This window comes from Anoplolepis gracilipes, chromosome 15 (assembly GCF_047496725.1).
Source record: "Anoplolepis gracilipes chromosome 15, ASM4749672v1, whole genome shotgun sequence".
Taxonomy (NCBI): Eukaryota; Metazoa; Arthropoda; class Insecta; order Hymenoptera; family Formicidae; genus Anoplolepis; species Anoplolepis gracilipes.
In genome coordinates, this window is record NC_132984.1 from 3,968,115 (window position 1) to 3,983,594 (window position 15,480).

Below are 15,480 nucleotides of genomic sequence, written 5' to 3' on the forward strand. Positions count from 1 at the left end.
AAACGTCGATGAATAAACGTCGCTCTCTTTTGTTGACATGTGCATCACACGTTTGATTTTTTTAAACTTGATAAATAATGATTGCAAGTTTCTTTTGGGCACCACTGCACGCCAGCAACTTCTCCAACGTATCAGCTCCAAAATCGTTCTGGTTGTTGTGATACTACTTTAGGGCGATCGACCTCACGGCGTCGGCGTCGGCGTCGGCGTCGTCGGAGAAAGGCGTCGCCTTCCACCTTCTCGGGTATCGCCAGGGATATTGCAAACGTCGGGTCTTGAACTGGTATTGAAAACTTCCGACAAAATTTATCACTATATTAAATATATATATATATATATATATATATATATATATATATAATATATTATATATTTTAATTATATATTAATATATAATTACTATATAAAAAGCGATATATACGTATTATATTTTATATTCGTGCATTTAATGTACTGCATTTTAATAAATATATTACATTTTGTATTTTATAATTTTATTTAATTTTATAATATTAATGTACTAAATTAATATCCATATATATATATATATATATGTAATATAAATTAAAAACAAATTTATATATATTTTATATTTGAATTATATATATTATAATAAATATAAAATTTTCTTCGAATATATATATATATATATATGTGTGTGTGTGAAAAATAAAAATGATTAAAAAATTAAGAATCTCTCTCTCATTTAGTAGATGTCTGTGTTTTGGACGCCGCGATTTGTGCTAAATCCGTCGCTTTATTTTAATCTCTCTTCGCCGAGAGTGAGGACCCTTTCTGTCACCCTTCCGCTCGCGCGAGCGTTTCAATTCGCGTCTCACGCAAGAACGGTCCAAGTGGACCATGGCTTTATTTCGTATGGTGGACGGTGGCTCCGAAATGTATGTTCTTTCACTAGGGTGCACTCGTGCGGGAGATGTTTTTAGGATGACAAATGAGTTATCTGAGATAGAAATAAAAGAATCGAATTTTATCCGACCATCCTTCGTGTCCTCTACGAGGTGTCCGACAAGTAAAAGGCTAGATCTTCCGATTGTATTTTTTATTACATTGTCTCTTGTGTCTTTATATATGTGCGTTATCTCAATATACAATTTATTGTTATTTATTACTTATAACTTATTGTTAAATATCTTTAATAATAGTAATATAATTAATTAAGCTCGCTCTCTCTCTCTCTTTTTCTAGACTACGTAATTTACACTACTCGAAAATTACATTTGAAAGATAAAATTATCATTAAAATAATTAAAATAAAGCATTATTATACATTAATAAATGTATAATTAACTTGTTATTATTTTAATCTTTTTAATATCAATATATTACATTAATCATTTATTAAGGTAATCATGTGTATGTTTATTAATGTAATGTAATTATTAATAATATATTATCAGGTATTTTGATATTTTCAAATCTTTCTGCATATACAAGACACTTCAACAAACGATGAAACCTCATTGTTAGATTTACATTTTATTATCTCAAAAAATAATTTTATTATTCATTATCTGTTTCTCTCAAAATATTTTTATTTATATTAGTAATATAATATTAATTATATCTTTCCCACTAAAATATACACAATATTAATTCTATATGTTTAATATCGTGTACATATATTACAATATTATTTATTGATTGTGTTATTTTTAATTAGTAATTAGATAGCATTTCGCTATATTCAATTTTAATCCAATAATTTATCTATAGGTATCAGTAAAACATTATGAGATGTCGTAAAGCGGCCAGAAGGTGGATTGTTTGGCAAAAAAATAATGCTCGAGGGAAGACTGCTGGAATTTATTTTTTTTATTATCAAAACAATATTACAGGTTTTAACGACTCTCAAGCTTCTGGAATAGCGGAAAGTTCGCAATTGCTATTTCGGGTTTCGCTTATTACGTTTTGCGTCGGGTGTAATTCTGAAATTCATTCAGCGCGTAATCAGATTCACCCCGGAAGCATTACGTCGGGGTTCGCTAATGCACATATGAAGACGAATAAGGGGCCAGCGAAGTAGAATAGAGAGTGGAAGAGAAATTGGTTGTCCCGGGAAAATAAACTCCTCTGAGAGTTAAAGCAAAGTAATGAATTTTCTTTTTTAACGCAGAGAGACGTGGACGTGTAAAAAAATGTTGTTGTTATTTGTACACTATAAATAATAAATAAATTGGAATGATAGAGGTAGGCAGAAATGGAAATATTTAAAAAATATAAAAATATGTAAATAAAAACGGAGTGTTTATTCAAATCTTATGTAAAAAAAATCCCCTGACCTTCCGGGAATTTTGTTCAAAATTCCAAGTAAACAGAATATTTTAAAGATTTTTTTGGTGCAATTCCACACGTTTTCTAATGCTTTTCATGAAGGAAAAACACAAAACCATTTAAGTTTTAAATGCTAGGTTTACAAATGTACTCTGAATAATAACTTTCATTAAAATAAAAATGTTTTATAATAATTTTTATAATATTTTTATTTATCGCTAAAAATTAAAATAAAGAATATGTAGTGCATATTCAATATTTTTTAGTATAAGAGCAAAATGATCAAAAAAGAGATTTTTTTTTTTAAATTCCATGAGAGAATTTTTCGATTTTACCAGATGCACACCAAAAATTCTTGAGAATTCCAGGTTTTATCAAAAAGTACAAACCCTGAAAAATCATATGGATATAGACATGAGAGGAAGAGCAATCTTGATTAGCCGAACATTATACTTACAATCAATCAAATTATCTGAACAGTCTTTACAGATTTATTTTTTGGAATTTTTTTTCAGGATATTTCTGATGAATTCTTCGGCAACTTTAGAAGATATAATACTTTAGGAACTTTGGAAACTAAGTTTGCGGATGTAATTTAAGTTTTTTTTTTCCTTTCTTCAAGCAAATGTGCTCGTTAAAGCGAATGAACTCATTTCAGTGAGACGCAACCGAGCCGCGCGCGTGATGTAATACAATTTACCTTAAGACCCTAAGACCTTCGTCAGCACAAAGGGTCGGTTAATCGCGTTAGACGATATCTCCACCCATTAAAACGCATTACGCGGCTTTCCGTCGTCATTTGTAGCCGGATAACTCGCAATTAAGTGCAAACTCGGCTCGTCGTTTCGGTATTCGCGGATTAATAAATTTGCGGCCGCCATTTTTCCCGGCAAGAGTAATCGACGTGCTTCATTTACGTCGGATGTAACGAGATGATTTTACATTCCTGAATTTCTCGGGATCGCGTCGTTGATATTCGACTATCAGGGACACGTCCGGTGCTGCTGAATTTTGAAAATATTTAAAGAGTAAATCTCTTCTCCCAGAGCAAATTAAAATGCGACACGAGAGGATTATAACACGTTTACAAAATCTTCCAAGTCGATTCTTTACAGCGTATTAAAAAAAAAATATATGTATAAATTAATTTTTATATAAATTTTTATTTTTCTGTTTTTCTAATTTTTAATCTTTTTATTAATTTTTAATTTTATGTGTCATATTATATCCTTGTTTTTTTTTTATTTGAGCATATTAAAACAACTCTTTTGTACAATTTATTTTAGTTGGAATATTTTTATAACTTCATTTTCAGTCAGCGCAAGTTTTTTAAATCACTATTTTTGTAGAATTAAATTAACACTATTTTGTGAATACATGAACAGTTTCAACTGACGTGTGAATTTAACGCCTCTTTTTACCTTTTATTAAAATGGTAAGTTTTGAAGTTTTAATATAAATATATGCACTTATGATTTACATTTTTTTTTTAAATTACGAGTTCCGCGTCGAAAAATAATCCATCGTGTCGATCATAAAGCGATATGAATGAACGCGGATTAAGTCTCGCGTATAACGATGCCTACACCTTCAAGATAACAAGCATTAACCGGTTTAATTATAACGCCGCTAAATTAAGTCTTTCGCCTTAACGAGCTTTCGTTTCGCTGCGCTTGTACGGCTTCGTGTATTACTGTAGGACTGTGTATTATGAAAGCTCGACACGTGTTATGCAATCGATCTCTCGGTGAATTCTGTCATGCATGGAATTCTTCGAGGAATTTTTACCGGAAAAACTTTCGGGGAATCCGAGGAACTCGAGGAATCCTTTAAGCTTCTTTTCGAGAACTAATTAATCTTATGTTTTTTTTCTTGTTACTTTTCAGCAAAAACGGTCTCTAAAAGCTCTGTTTTCTCTCTCTCTCTCTCTCTCTTTCTCGTCAAAATCAATCTTTTATTTTCTTGTGCAATTTTTTTCTCTTTTATTATAATATAAAATAAAGTTTGAGATATGAAAGAGATGAAAGACACGCAAATAAGTACGAATGCGCGAGTGTCGTTGGCGGAATAAATAGAACTCGAGGAACCTCGAGAGACGCAAAGTTTAAACGTCAACGGTGACAGTCTATCCGAAGCGCGTATTTCCTTTTCACGCTTTGTCTCCGGTCACCCTGTGCATAACGCGTCGCGACCTATCGATGTGTGGCCTACGACATATGTTTGACATTTTCAAGTTGTTTCGCATGTGTTACCCGTTGCCTCTGCGAGCTTGTAGTTCTCTTATAGCTCCTAGAGTAGATATTTCAGGTAGGAAGTAACAAATGGTTGTCTCAGCCTTTCGAGAACAGACGCGGCTCCAATAATACAAGTCCAATAATATGTCTCAGTCTGATGTAATGCTCCGACATTACGAGAAAATTAAAACGAGAGATTTTATCTGATGTACAACTGTGCTTTTATGTTACGATGTCAGAGACTTAAACGCACGAGATTATTCGTCGTAAAAAAAAAAAGGAAAAAAACTTTCTTAACGTTCCCATATAAACTCTATTTAGATGCGAATAACATCCTCTCTCTTTTGCCGAGAATCCTTATTATACAAAATATCGAAAGGTTAAGCTACTTTAGGATCGATAAGGTCGATGTCGTGTTGGAAAAGTGCATAAAACAGCAGAACCATTAAGACATTCTTTTTTTTGCGCCGCAAAAACCGTAAAAGCCGCAGCTTTACCATAAAAGGCGGAATTACGATCATTATAAATTTGCCATTTGCGTTCTTGCGGTTCTGTAATGATTGAGGTGATAATATTAAACTTTTTCTCTTATCGAACATGAAATAAACGACGTTAAGATCAATTTAAAATTTAACAGTAAATGAGAATTTCTTATCAATTTGTATTTTCCAGATCTAATCGTCAAAAAACTTTTGAATTTTCACCGCTAAATCCTTGTATTTAAAACAAAAAAAAATATATATATATATACGATATTACTATAGTATAACTAGCCGGAGGCGGATAGCTTTTGAGCTTTTAAACTTTTGTGAGATCCAAGTTGTGAAAAGTTGAAGCGTACGACAAACGTTTTAAAGGCTTTTCGGAAGCACTATTAATCTATTGCCACTAACAGATCTCTTTCATAAAGAACTGCATACTGTTTGCGGGCGAGAGAACATAAAAGAGAGCTTTTTGTGTTGTAAGCGATGATAGAAAACGTTCGCATAAAAGTGAAAAAGAAAATGACAGTAGCGGCTCGGTTTTTATCTTTTTTTTTTTTCAACGAAAACACCGCTGGATCTGTAAATAATAGAGTCATACATTATAAAAAAAAGTAATTATGTCATGCATATCGAGTATCGAATGACAACTTGAAAGTCTTTAAAAAAATAATAGGGAAAGAGTCCTTCACACATAAAAGGAATATATAATCCATAAAGGGAATATGTAATTCAAAAAAAAAAAGTATTAAAAAAATACTAATATATAAAATATATTTCAATCGACAAAATGAGCTTTTTTGTTGGGTCATTAAATATTAAATGTAAAGAGGAGACAAAGAGAAGTGAAGGGCAAGAGAGGAATATAATTTAAATGTGTAATTCAAATATGCTGGATATCCCTCACTTCGAAATGCACACAAGCTCAGTATCTCTGAAACTCTTCATTTTCGAATAAATAATAAATAATAAATAAGGAATAATTTCCAATAAATGTTGCAAAATTTCAAAAGAGATATTCTGCAGCCAGCACGGTTTTGTTTCATATGGAAACCGATTACTTTTATTTCTCTGAAATTGTATGATTTTTTAAAAATATATATAAGTTTTCTAGTCATATTTTGTAGGTAATTATGTACGCTATTTTAAAATTCAATGTTAAAAAATATTATAAAATTGATTTATCGAGCAATTTTTACCCGAGCATTAAAAATAATATTGTATCATTTAATTTCAAGTCAAATTCTATCGAATCTGTTCAAACGACTTGACATAACTTTCGAGTATCGAAAGATCTTGGATTTTCCGCTTTTCATGGAAATTGATGACTATCCTATCGGGAGTACACTACAATATTGTAGAAAATAGCACACTTTCCAGAAGAAGCCCTCAATTATCCCTCTTGACGTTAATATGCATCCGCAAGTTGCACACTGTTATTCGACACTTAATTATCTAAAGTAATAAATCGATTTCTCTCTCTTTCTCTCTCCCTCTCTCTCTCTCTCTCTCTCTCTCTTTGTTTCTCCGCGATGCTGTTCATGTAGTTCGAAACAGACAAGGTCGATTAACGCACAAAGAGAGGGCTGAAAGCGGTAATAATTTCGATGAGTTTCATTTCCCGCCGCCGCAGAGATAGAATTTGATGTTAAATATTTAACAAGAAATGCAATGCTATACATAAAAACAAGATTCTCAACCTTGTTTGTTTACCGCAATTGTTTCAAAGGATTTCTCTGATTATTTCAGGAAATTCGTCAATCTAGAAATTATCGAGGAGGATTCTTACGAGAAGGATGCTCTGCTCTATGTTGAATTGGGCGAGCCATTGTTGCAAGGAGGTGAGTACTGAGTCTTCCGATTCATGATTTATCGATACACATTAAAACCGACAACAATTTCCTTTACCCTTTTTTTTTTACACAAAATCAGACATTTAATCGGTGCGCAAAACCTCGAAAAAAAAAAATTGTTGATCGACGAATGGTTGCGATAAAAAGTAATTATAATATTTATATATATTTTTTATAAACTATATAGAAAATTAATAAATATATATTATAATATATATATATATATATATATATATATATATATATTTTATAATATGTTTATAATTATTAATATATGTATATATAATAAAAATATGCATATATATATGTAAAGTGCAATTATATTGTTCTCCTTTCTTTTTATAAATAAAATATATATTTTTTACATTTGATATAATATTATTGTATAAATTATTTCTCTTGCGTAGGATAGAAAAATTTCGTCGATCCAATGCTTTTCCTCGAGGAGCTTTTTCGCACATTCGTAAGGAAATTCAGATACTCAAATTTAAACGGCTCACCTTGTATATACGCACGCGAAACAAGGAGAATCTCGATTCAAACTTTCGGCATTCGATAGCGCCGTCACTTGCTCGCGTTCCTTCTTCCATTTTGTTCGATTCAATTTTTGGCAATACAAACTTGAAAATTTTGCCAATTCCCTTTCAGGACAAGTTGATGAAAAAACTTTGCTTTCAAGCGGGAAAAAATATCGCGTAAAACCTGGTTTATTTATTTCGACGACCGCGTATAATAATAATAATAAAATCTGAAAATTAAACGCGCATCGAGGTATATCCGATTTGAAGCCTTATTAATGACGAATCCACAAATATCATCGATAAATATCTTGTTGGATGTCCATGCAAACAGCTAATAGTATACCTGATATTCGCGGCAAATTTATTCGAAAACAAAAATTTTAAATTGGCAAAAAAAAAAAAAAAAATTATTGCCTGACAAAATTTTAAATATTTCGAAAATACACGTCGTTAAAAAAAAAGAAAAAATAATAAAGATTGATCAAGAAAATTACGAACGTGACGATTGGCGACGCTATTAAAATTAATTACGTTACATGATTAGATCGACATCCATTTCATAATGAGAATGTTGACGACGTAGCTCTTGACGAAAACTGATTTCCACGTGTCTCTTTATGCATGTGTCACGCGATGGTTCTCTACCTGGATTCGCCGTAATTAAACGTAAGTCTTGAACAACCGGACACTTTTGCGCTTGTCCGAATTCTCCTTCCTTTATTACGCATTAATTAGTCCTGCGCCGATTGATTAATTAACCGCAGTAGCACATACACATTTTTTAAATACGTACAAGATTTATCTACATACTTGTGAGCAATTATTTCGCGAGAACAACTAGTTTTCTAGAACTCATATAAAGCTATAAGTCTTTGAGACGAAATGAATAAAGAAAATCTTGAAAGATAAAGTGAAATACTGGCATTTTATTTTGTCCTGAGGCATTTTTTCGATTCAATGGTCGAATTATTTGTTTGAATTAACAAAAATTATAAAATTATTAAAAATAAAGTCACAGTATTCCCAGTCATTTATGAATTTCCACAAAATAACATGCCAGCTTCACACACACACACACACACACACACACACACACACACACATATTTTTTATGTATTTTTATTTTTTTATTAAAATTAAAAAAATAATTTTGCCTCTCTAAATAAAAAAATTTAATTCTATTTACTTATAATTATTTTATCGTGATTTTTACGTGATACGAAACACAAATCTAAGAGACTGATAGATAGTGTTTGCTGTAGCGTTTAAAATAGCCCCATAATTGATTGTCAATAGCTTCGCCATGATCTACAAGGCTTTGTTTACATTAATACAGTAGAAATAGTGTTTTTTCAATAGATAGATCTCGCGTGCAAACTAAAAATCAGATGTGAAAATAGTGATAGTTTTTCTCCCCCCCCCCACCCCTCACCCCATCGTTTTATTATTATATTCTTCAAATTTAAACGCGCGATGGTTTGATATTTTTTTACCACAGGTATGCATATATTTCTCCCAGATTTTTATGACACTAACCTCTGCATTTTTTAGTTCGTAATGATTATTTATAACAATTTTTATAATTTATATATTTATATACCAAACTCTCCATATTTTATATCAAATATAAATATACGCAGAAAATAGATCAAAAATAACTAAATATAATATACATATATTATAGTCTTATCTTTACTACATATTTACTATATATTTATTTTATGTAAATTTTAAATTATAATTATAACATTTTATATAAATGTCTAAATAGATAAACAAAGAAATAAATTGACTACAAATTGATCTAGAAGTGCATTTGTACAGATTTTGTCGAAATGTAAGTCGGTTATATCTTGTGTCCTGAGGAACAATATCTATCTCTTTCATTTTTTTATAAACATTATTATGTTCCGATAAATTCTTTAATTCGGTAAATCTCACGAGCGGCGTTTTTGATCTCGGCGGGATTTTTTTTTGAGTGAATAAAACCCATCGTCCGCGATTTCGTTTTAGCCACGTGCACGTGCAATTGCGATTTGCATGCTAAGAGGCCGCGCTAACATGTGCAACGAACGGTGCAGCGATGCTTATGCATATGCATTATAGTGCATACGGGGTGTACAGGAAATGCTAGATGATTCTTCAATTGCAGCTTCTTTCATTTGATAATTATTTATAATATCTTTGAGGACAATATTTTGCGAAATATTTATTGCACTCTAAATTTTCAATATTGAATCTAAGCTGCAATTAAAATTTTTGTTAATGCCTATTTAAAAAAAAAAATTTAATTTATGATTATTTCATCTAGTGCTTTTCTCTTTATCCATAATCTCCTTATTTATGTCGGCAATCGTTTGAATACCATAGATCTCCTGTCATCTGTTGCTGAGAAAATTTTGATTGACTTTAAAGAATTTAAAATATTTTATATAATTATATACGTGTATAAAATTAATAATATATAATTTTATAATAATTGTATATAATTATACATTATAATTTTACGTTATATAATCTGAAAGTATTCGAGTGCGTAAATATATGTATAATCCATAATATTATTATTTATAATGTTTCTCTTTCTTTCTTTTAAAAATCCTTGTATTATAAAAAACAGAGTTCTCTTTACTAAATTTTAAAAACACATTACCCCCTTGTGATCGCGTGTTGAAATTACGGGTACATGTGTCTCGCGTCTTCTTGAAGATACTAAATATTTTCGCGTATCTATCTATAAATATCAGCGGAGCTTGCCAAAATCGTGTCGGTGTCTCCCGGATCGATGCATATCTAGAGAGATGTTTGCGATACTTCACAGTAGTAAAGTGCGAGAAACTAACGCTTTGATTCTTAAGTATTCTTGACATATCGGTATCGATTGTCTTCGAAAGTGGTAGTATAATTAATATCGAAAATATCGATGGCACTCGAAGTATTTGTTCCATAACGATTTGTTTGCGAAACAGTGTACAATAATAATATAATATATATATATATATATATATATATATATATATATATATATATATATATATAATAGTATTATTTTTATCTTTCTTGTGAGAGATAAATTTACATTTCTTTTAGAACATTTTATCTAAAATTATGCACGTCACGTATCGCAACATTTGTTTTATTTTCATCTTTATAAGATTTGTTTTAAAATAATTCACGTTTTTCTTCCGGATGATTTTTTTTACGACAAAAAGGCGTTTCTATTCTTTAGAGAGTCTCTCTCTCTCTCTCTCTCTCTCTTCTTTTTTAGTTTTTATCACTGCCTGAGGTCGAACTAATTATTCAACCGGTAATCCAAGAGTTCGATGAAAGGGAAGTCGATTATGGATTCCCTGGCGAATGGCGGGTCGGGGTAGCAAGAATCCCAGGTGAATCTCGCGGGCTGTTAATAGCTTGTGAATTTTCTCAAGGAGTTCAAGAAGGAACGATGTGTACCGCTTAATGAAATCGTGGAAGCCGGTTGAATGGTCGGCGTGAATAATTAGCGACCTTTCATAGCACATTTGCAACTTTCCACGGAGAATTATCCCGTAAGTTTCGCAGGGGTAGCGTAAAATTTCAGAGAGAAACGCCCTCGCGAGACCCTCCTTTCGAAACTTGCAGATTAAACAGAACGAGTCATTTTTAGCATAAGCGATTTCTCATGAAATGCGTAGAAGAATATTATTTAATAAGAAATAATGTATGGGATATATAACGTATAATTCAAAAGAATACATACGAAAGAGTTTTAAAAATATGACAATATTTTCAGCGGATCCTTCAAAAATAATGATATGATATAATAATTGTAAGAGAATTAATTAATTATTCGTTTCTGAAAATTATATGAATTATAAAATCTTGCATCGTAATTCGAAGAAACTGGTATATTTCCATAACCATTCGGTAATGCTATTGTCTTGTTTATCCGCGAGGAATATTAGGTGCGACGTTTCTGTGCAGAATCGCATTTTCTGTTGTTGCCAAAAAAAAAAAAAAAAAAAAAAAAAAAGAGAAACTATTTGACAAGCCAGTAAATATCGCGTAATGAAATCAACAAATGAAGGAGGAAAGCCGCAAAAATATAACCGGATGATCTGCATTAGCATCGCGTATTAGCTTGCATCTATTATTAGATACGTGCCTACACGCGTTTGCACTTATTTCTGCCAGCGGTTCAAGGATCGTGATCAGACAGTATACTTGTTTTCCACGGCTCTGCATTCTCATTAGAACACTGTCGGAAAAATATGATTATATTAATGTTAACTTTGTGCGCCTATTAAAATTAAAATTCAACAAATAATTAAATTATTTAAAATTAAGCTAACTATTCGTAGTATTTTATAATTGAGTTAAATTTTTTTATTTGACAAACAAATTAGTGTCAATTTTTTTTAAAAAAGAAAAAAAGATGAAATTATACATTTTAATTTAGAATTTTATTTGACGTTTTTAATGTAACGTAATTTTCTTGAAACCATATATATAATTTTTATTAACCTAGATATAATTTATATTTTTGAGATTTTAATGCTTAAACCTTTGTATATAAAATAACATAAAATTATAATATAGGTATTATACAAGATTATATTTCTTATAATTTAAATGAAATCGGCGATGATGTTAACAGTATTTATGCACAAACATTAATATTGATATTGTAATATAATTACATATATCGATTATGTCATTGTTGATGCACTTAACGTAAACATAATATCAAAATTTCCGCGTTGCAATGTAATTATACTGTGTAATTGTAATGTGTTTGAGATGCGTGTGCACTTGCACTTGTGTCTGCATCGAACGTCGCGACGCATCCGAAAATTCAAAATTATCACGTGCCCTCGCACGTAATACGAGAGATATAAGACGATAAATACGGTCTGACGCCAATTATAAACCAGACTGACGAAGTTCACCAACCACCGACTCCGTCTACGCCTCCTCGCGATGCAAATACATCTAGAGCGCGTGCTATCTTGAATTATTAGCGTTTACGTTAATAAAAAATTTCTCTATTAAAATACATTTATTTTTTCAAAATTGTTCCTGGAATAATTACTTATCGCTTTATTCCTACTTATCTCTTTGCAATCGTTATCATACGCGATAAAAAATATAAATTATAGAAAAATACAGAGACGGTAAATGCGAGGGATATCTAATTTTATTTCATTAACATAATGTTGTATATAATTTGTTTTTATCACGTTACACTGATTTATTAGAATTACACGTCTCACGTTCTTGAAGCTCTAATATATAAGAGACAACGGGGTTAGATTATTGACGACACATTAGTCCGTATAAAAAGATCCCGGTTACAGAGGGGCTGAGTAATGGCAGGGAATAAACAAAGTTGAATGCGGGAAAGAAGAGGAACGTGACGAGGCTTGGACGCTGTAATGGGATCCATGATCCCTCGCGGCCCGCGTGAGTCAGGAAAATCCACGACGAGTATCGCGTGACTTGGTCTAACTCGACTCTCTCTCTATAGAACTTTAAATACAGTCTGACGTCAATCACAAACTAGACAAACTACGTCCGGGTTGTATAACTTGTAAGTTGTAGCGTGTGTATAAGATTCGAGGAAGTGTACGTCAAAAAAGGGGCGGAAGCAAGCATTAACTTACTCGATTGCTCTTCTCTATTATATATTATCAGAATTTATTATCAGAATTCATTTATTAAGTTACGTATCAATCTTGATTGCAGATAAAAATGAGAAAGTCAGAAAAACAGAGAATCAATTATTATAAGAAAATAATGTAATTAATTTTTATGTTATATATTTTATACATATATATATATATATATATATATATATATATATATATATATATATATTATTATATTATTATATTTATTAATATATATTTTCTTTTTGTATTATTTTTAATAATACAATTAATTTTATAATTTTTATTTTTATTAGTTCTTTGTTTACATAGTTCATTAGCAATAAAATTTATTATTTACTATTTATTTTAATTATTAAAAGTATATAATTAATGATAACAGTAATTATAATGATAATATTATAGTTTGTTATATTTTATACCGATTATTTATAACAATAATCATAACCATAATAATATGATGAAAGATAAGAATTAATTATGATAATTAAATATAATGTTATTATATTATAAAATTACAATAATGATTATGATGATAATAATATATTTATAATGAGATAATTTATCTTTCCCCGTATATTTCTACGAAGGATCTCGAGATTTATGTATATGCGACTACCACTTATCTTGCTCTCCCACCAAATATATCACTATACGCGAGCGTAATTATCTACTTCATACATTTATTAATAGAAATAGAGGAGCACACATATATACGCGCGTACGCAAACCCACACTGGTATACTTATGGGCGACCCATTTACATTTCCAATAAGCTGCCCAAAGCTCGCGCCTCGTTCGGTCGGCGTTGCAATTCTCATTTATTTTCTAAGCCTCCGCGTGTGCATTGTGTAACAAGCCCGCGTTTTATGGTCGGCGTATTCTGGGTCGCAAGCCAGAGTCTGGGTGGGTTCCCAGGGTCTTTTCTTTACGATGCACACGCCGCTCGAATTTACATAGTTGAAACTTGTTTACGACAGCTGTGTACCTGTCAGCTTTTAATTGTTCGCCGTGTAATCCGCGCACGATTATATACATATATAAGAAATACGTGTGGAAGCGATAGTTTCTTCCTTATGTACAACAATAACGCAAACAGGGCGAGACGAGAGAACCGGGGTGAAGAGGGGGGGGAGGGGGGAGAGGAGTTTATCGGCGATTGTTTGGAAGCTTGAAAATTTTTGACGTATAAGGGAGACGATTGTATTCAAAACGTTAAACGTGATTATTAAATGTGAATGCGAGTGCTTAGCCACACGTGGTACATCAGGGTGCATTGTTTCCTCTACGTGCTGCTCACATTGTTCACTTTTTACGAAACAATAACACCGTTATTGGCCTGCATTATTCGACATTGTAAGGCAAAGTCGTGAGTGTCATTAAAATGCGCTCGTGAAAATGGGAGGATCACCTATAAAGCGCGTCTTTACGCGCTAAACGCTCGTTAATGTCTATCAAATAGCTGTCAGATTATCTATTCGGCTTCCCGTATTATATGCAAATTAACGATCACCATCGTGCAGAAAAGTTCTACGAACGAAAATTTGTTTGATATTGATCACACATAAATTGTAATTTAAAAAGTTTCCCTGCAAAGAATCTGATATTAGAGTATAATAAAAGTGTAACATTAAAGTATATTATTTATAAAATTATAAAGTATGTATTAAAATATAATATTAAAGTATATGTTATTCAGATTAAAATAAAAATAAAGTGTGTAAATATAAATAAATAAATATATATATATATATATATATATATATATATATATATATATATTCGTAATTTATTAATATATTTATTTATGTAGTATATATATATATATATACATTTATATTTATTTACACACTTTATTTTATTACTTATATATATATATATATATATACTACATAAATAAATATACTAATAAATTACAAATTAAGCGAATTAAGGTTAAAAGAATAATAATATCGATGTAATATCAAGCAATAGTTTCTCATATAAAACTTAAGCTTAAAACACGGATAAGATAGTGATTCATCGATTGACTCGTTTATTCAACGACGTGATTAATCGTTTATCAGCCCCGATGATAACAGCTATGAATGAACGTAGCGAATAAAAGATAAGCTGTAATGCAACGCGCGTTGATAACGAATGCGTTTACATGTTGTTATTATGGAACGCGTTACATTTACGTTTACTGGAAATTTTCTCCTGGCAATTTTTAAATGGTATATCTCTTTTAGTTAACATTATGAATAGTTCGACTGCTTTATATTCATGAAATGAAAAGAATCGGTCGCGTATTGTAATGTATAATATTATATTAAGAATGCAAACGTTTATATCGGTTAGTAAAGTAATGACAGATGAATGGGCGTTTATTTTTTTATGATACTGATTATACAATGCGTTTATTTATTCCTGGGAGCAAAATCGACTCGCACATTTATCATATATGTTGT

General features: G+C 31.0%; 1 protein-coding gene across 4 annotated transcripts in view; it reads left to right on the plus strand.

Moving 5' to 3' along the window:
• The window catches only part of Calx (sodium/calcium exchanger Calx), a 66,951-nt gene that overhangs the window by 16,596 nt on the left and 34,875 nt on the right, over positions 1–15,480 (plus strand). For all 4 annotated transcript variants that reach the window (XM_072907567.1, XM_072907568.1, XM_072907569.1 and 1 more), the window contains exon 3: positions 6,758–6,849. In XM_072907567.1, the coding sequence (XP_072763668.1) occupies positions 6,758–6,849 (92 nt within the window). The remainder of the gene's footprint in view (positions 1–6,757; positions 6,850–15,480) is intronic.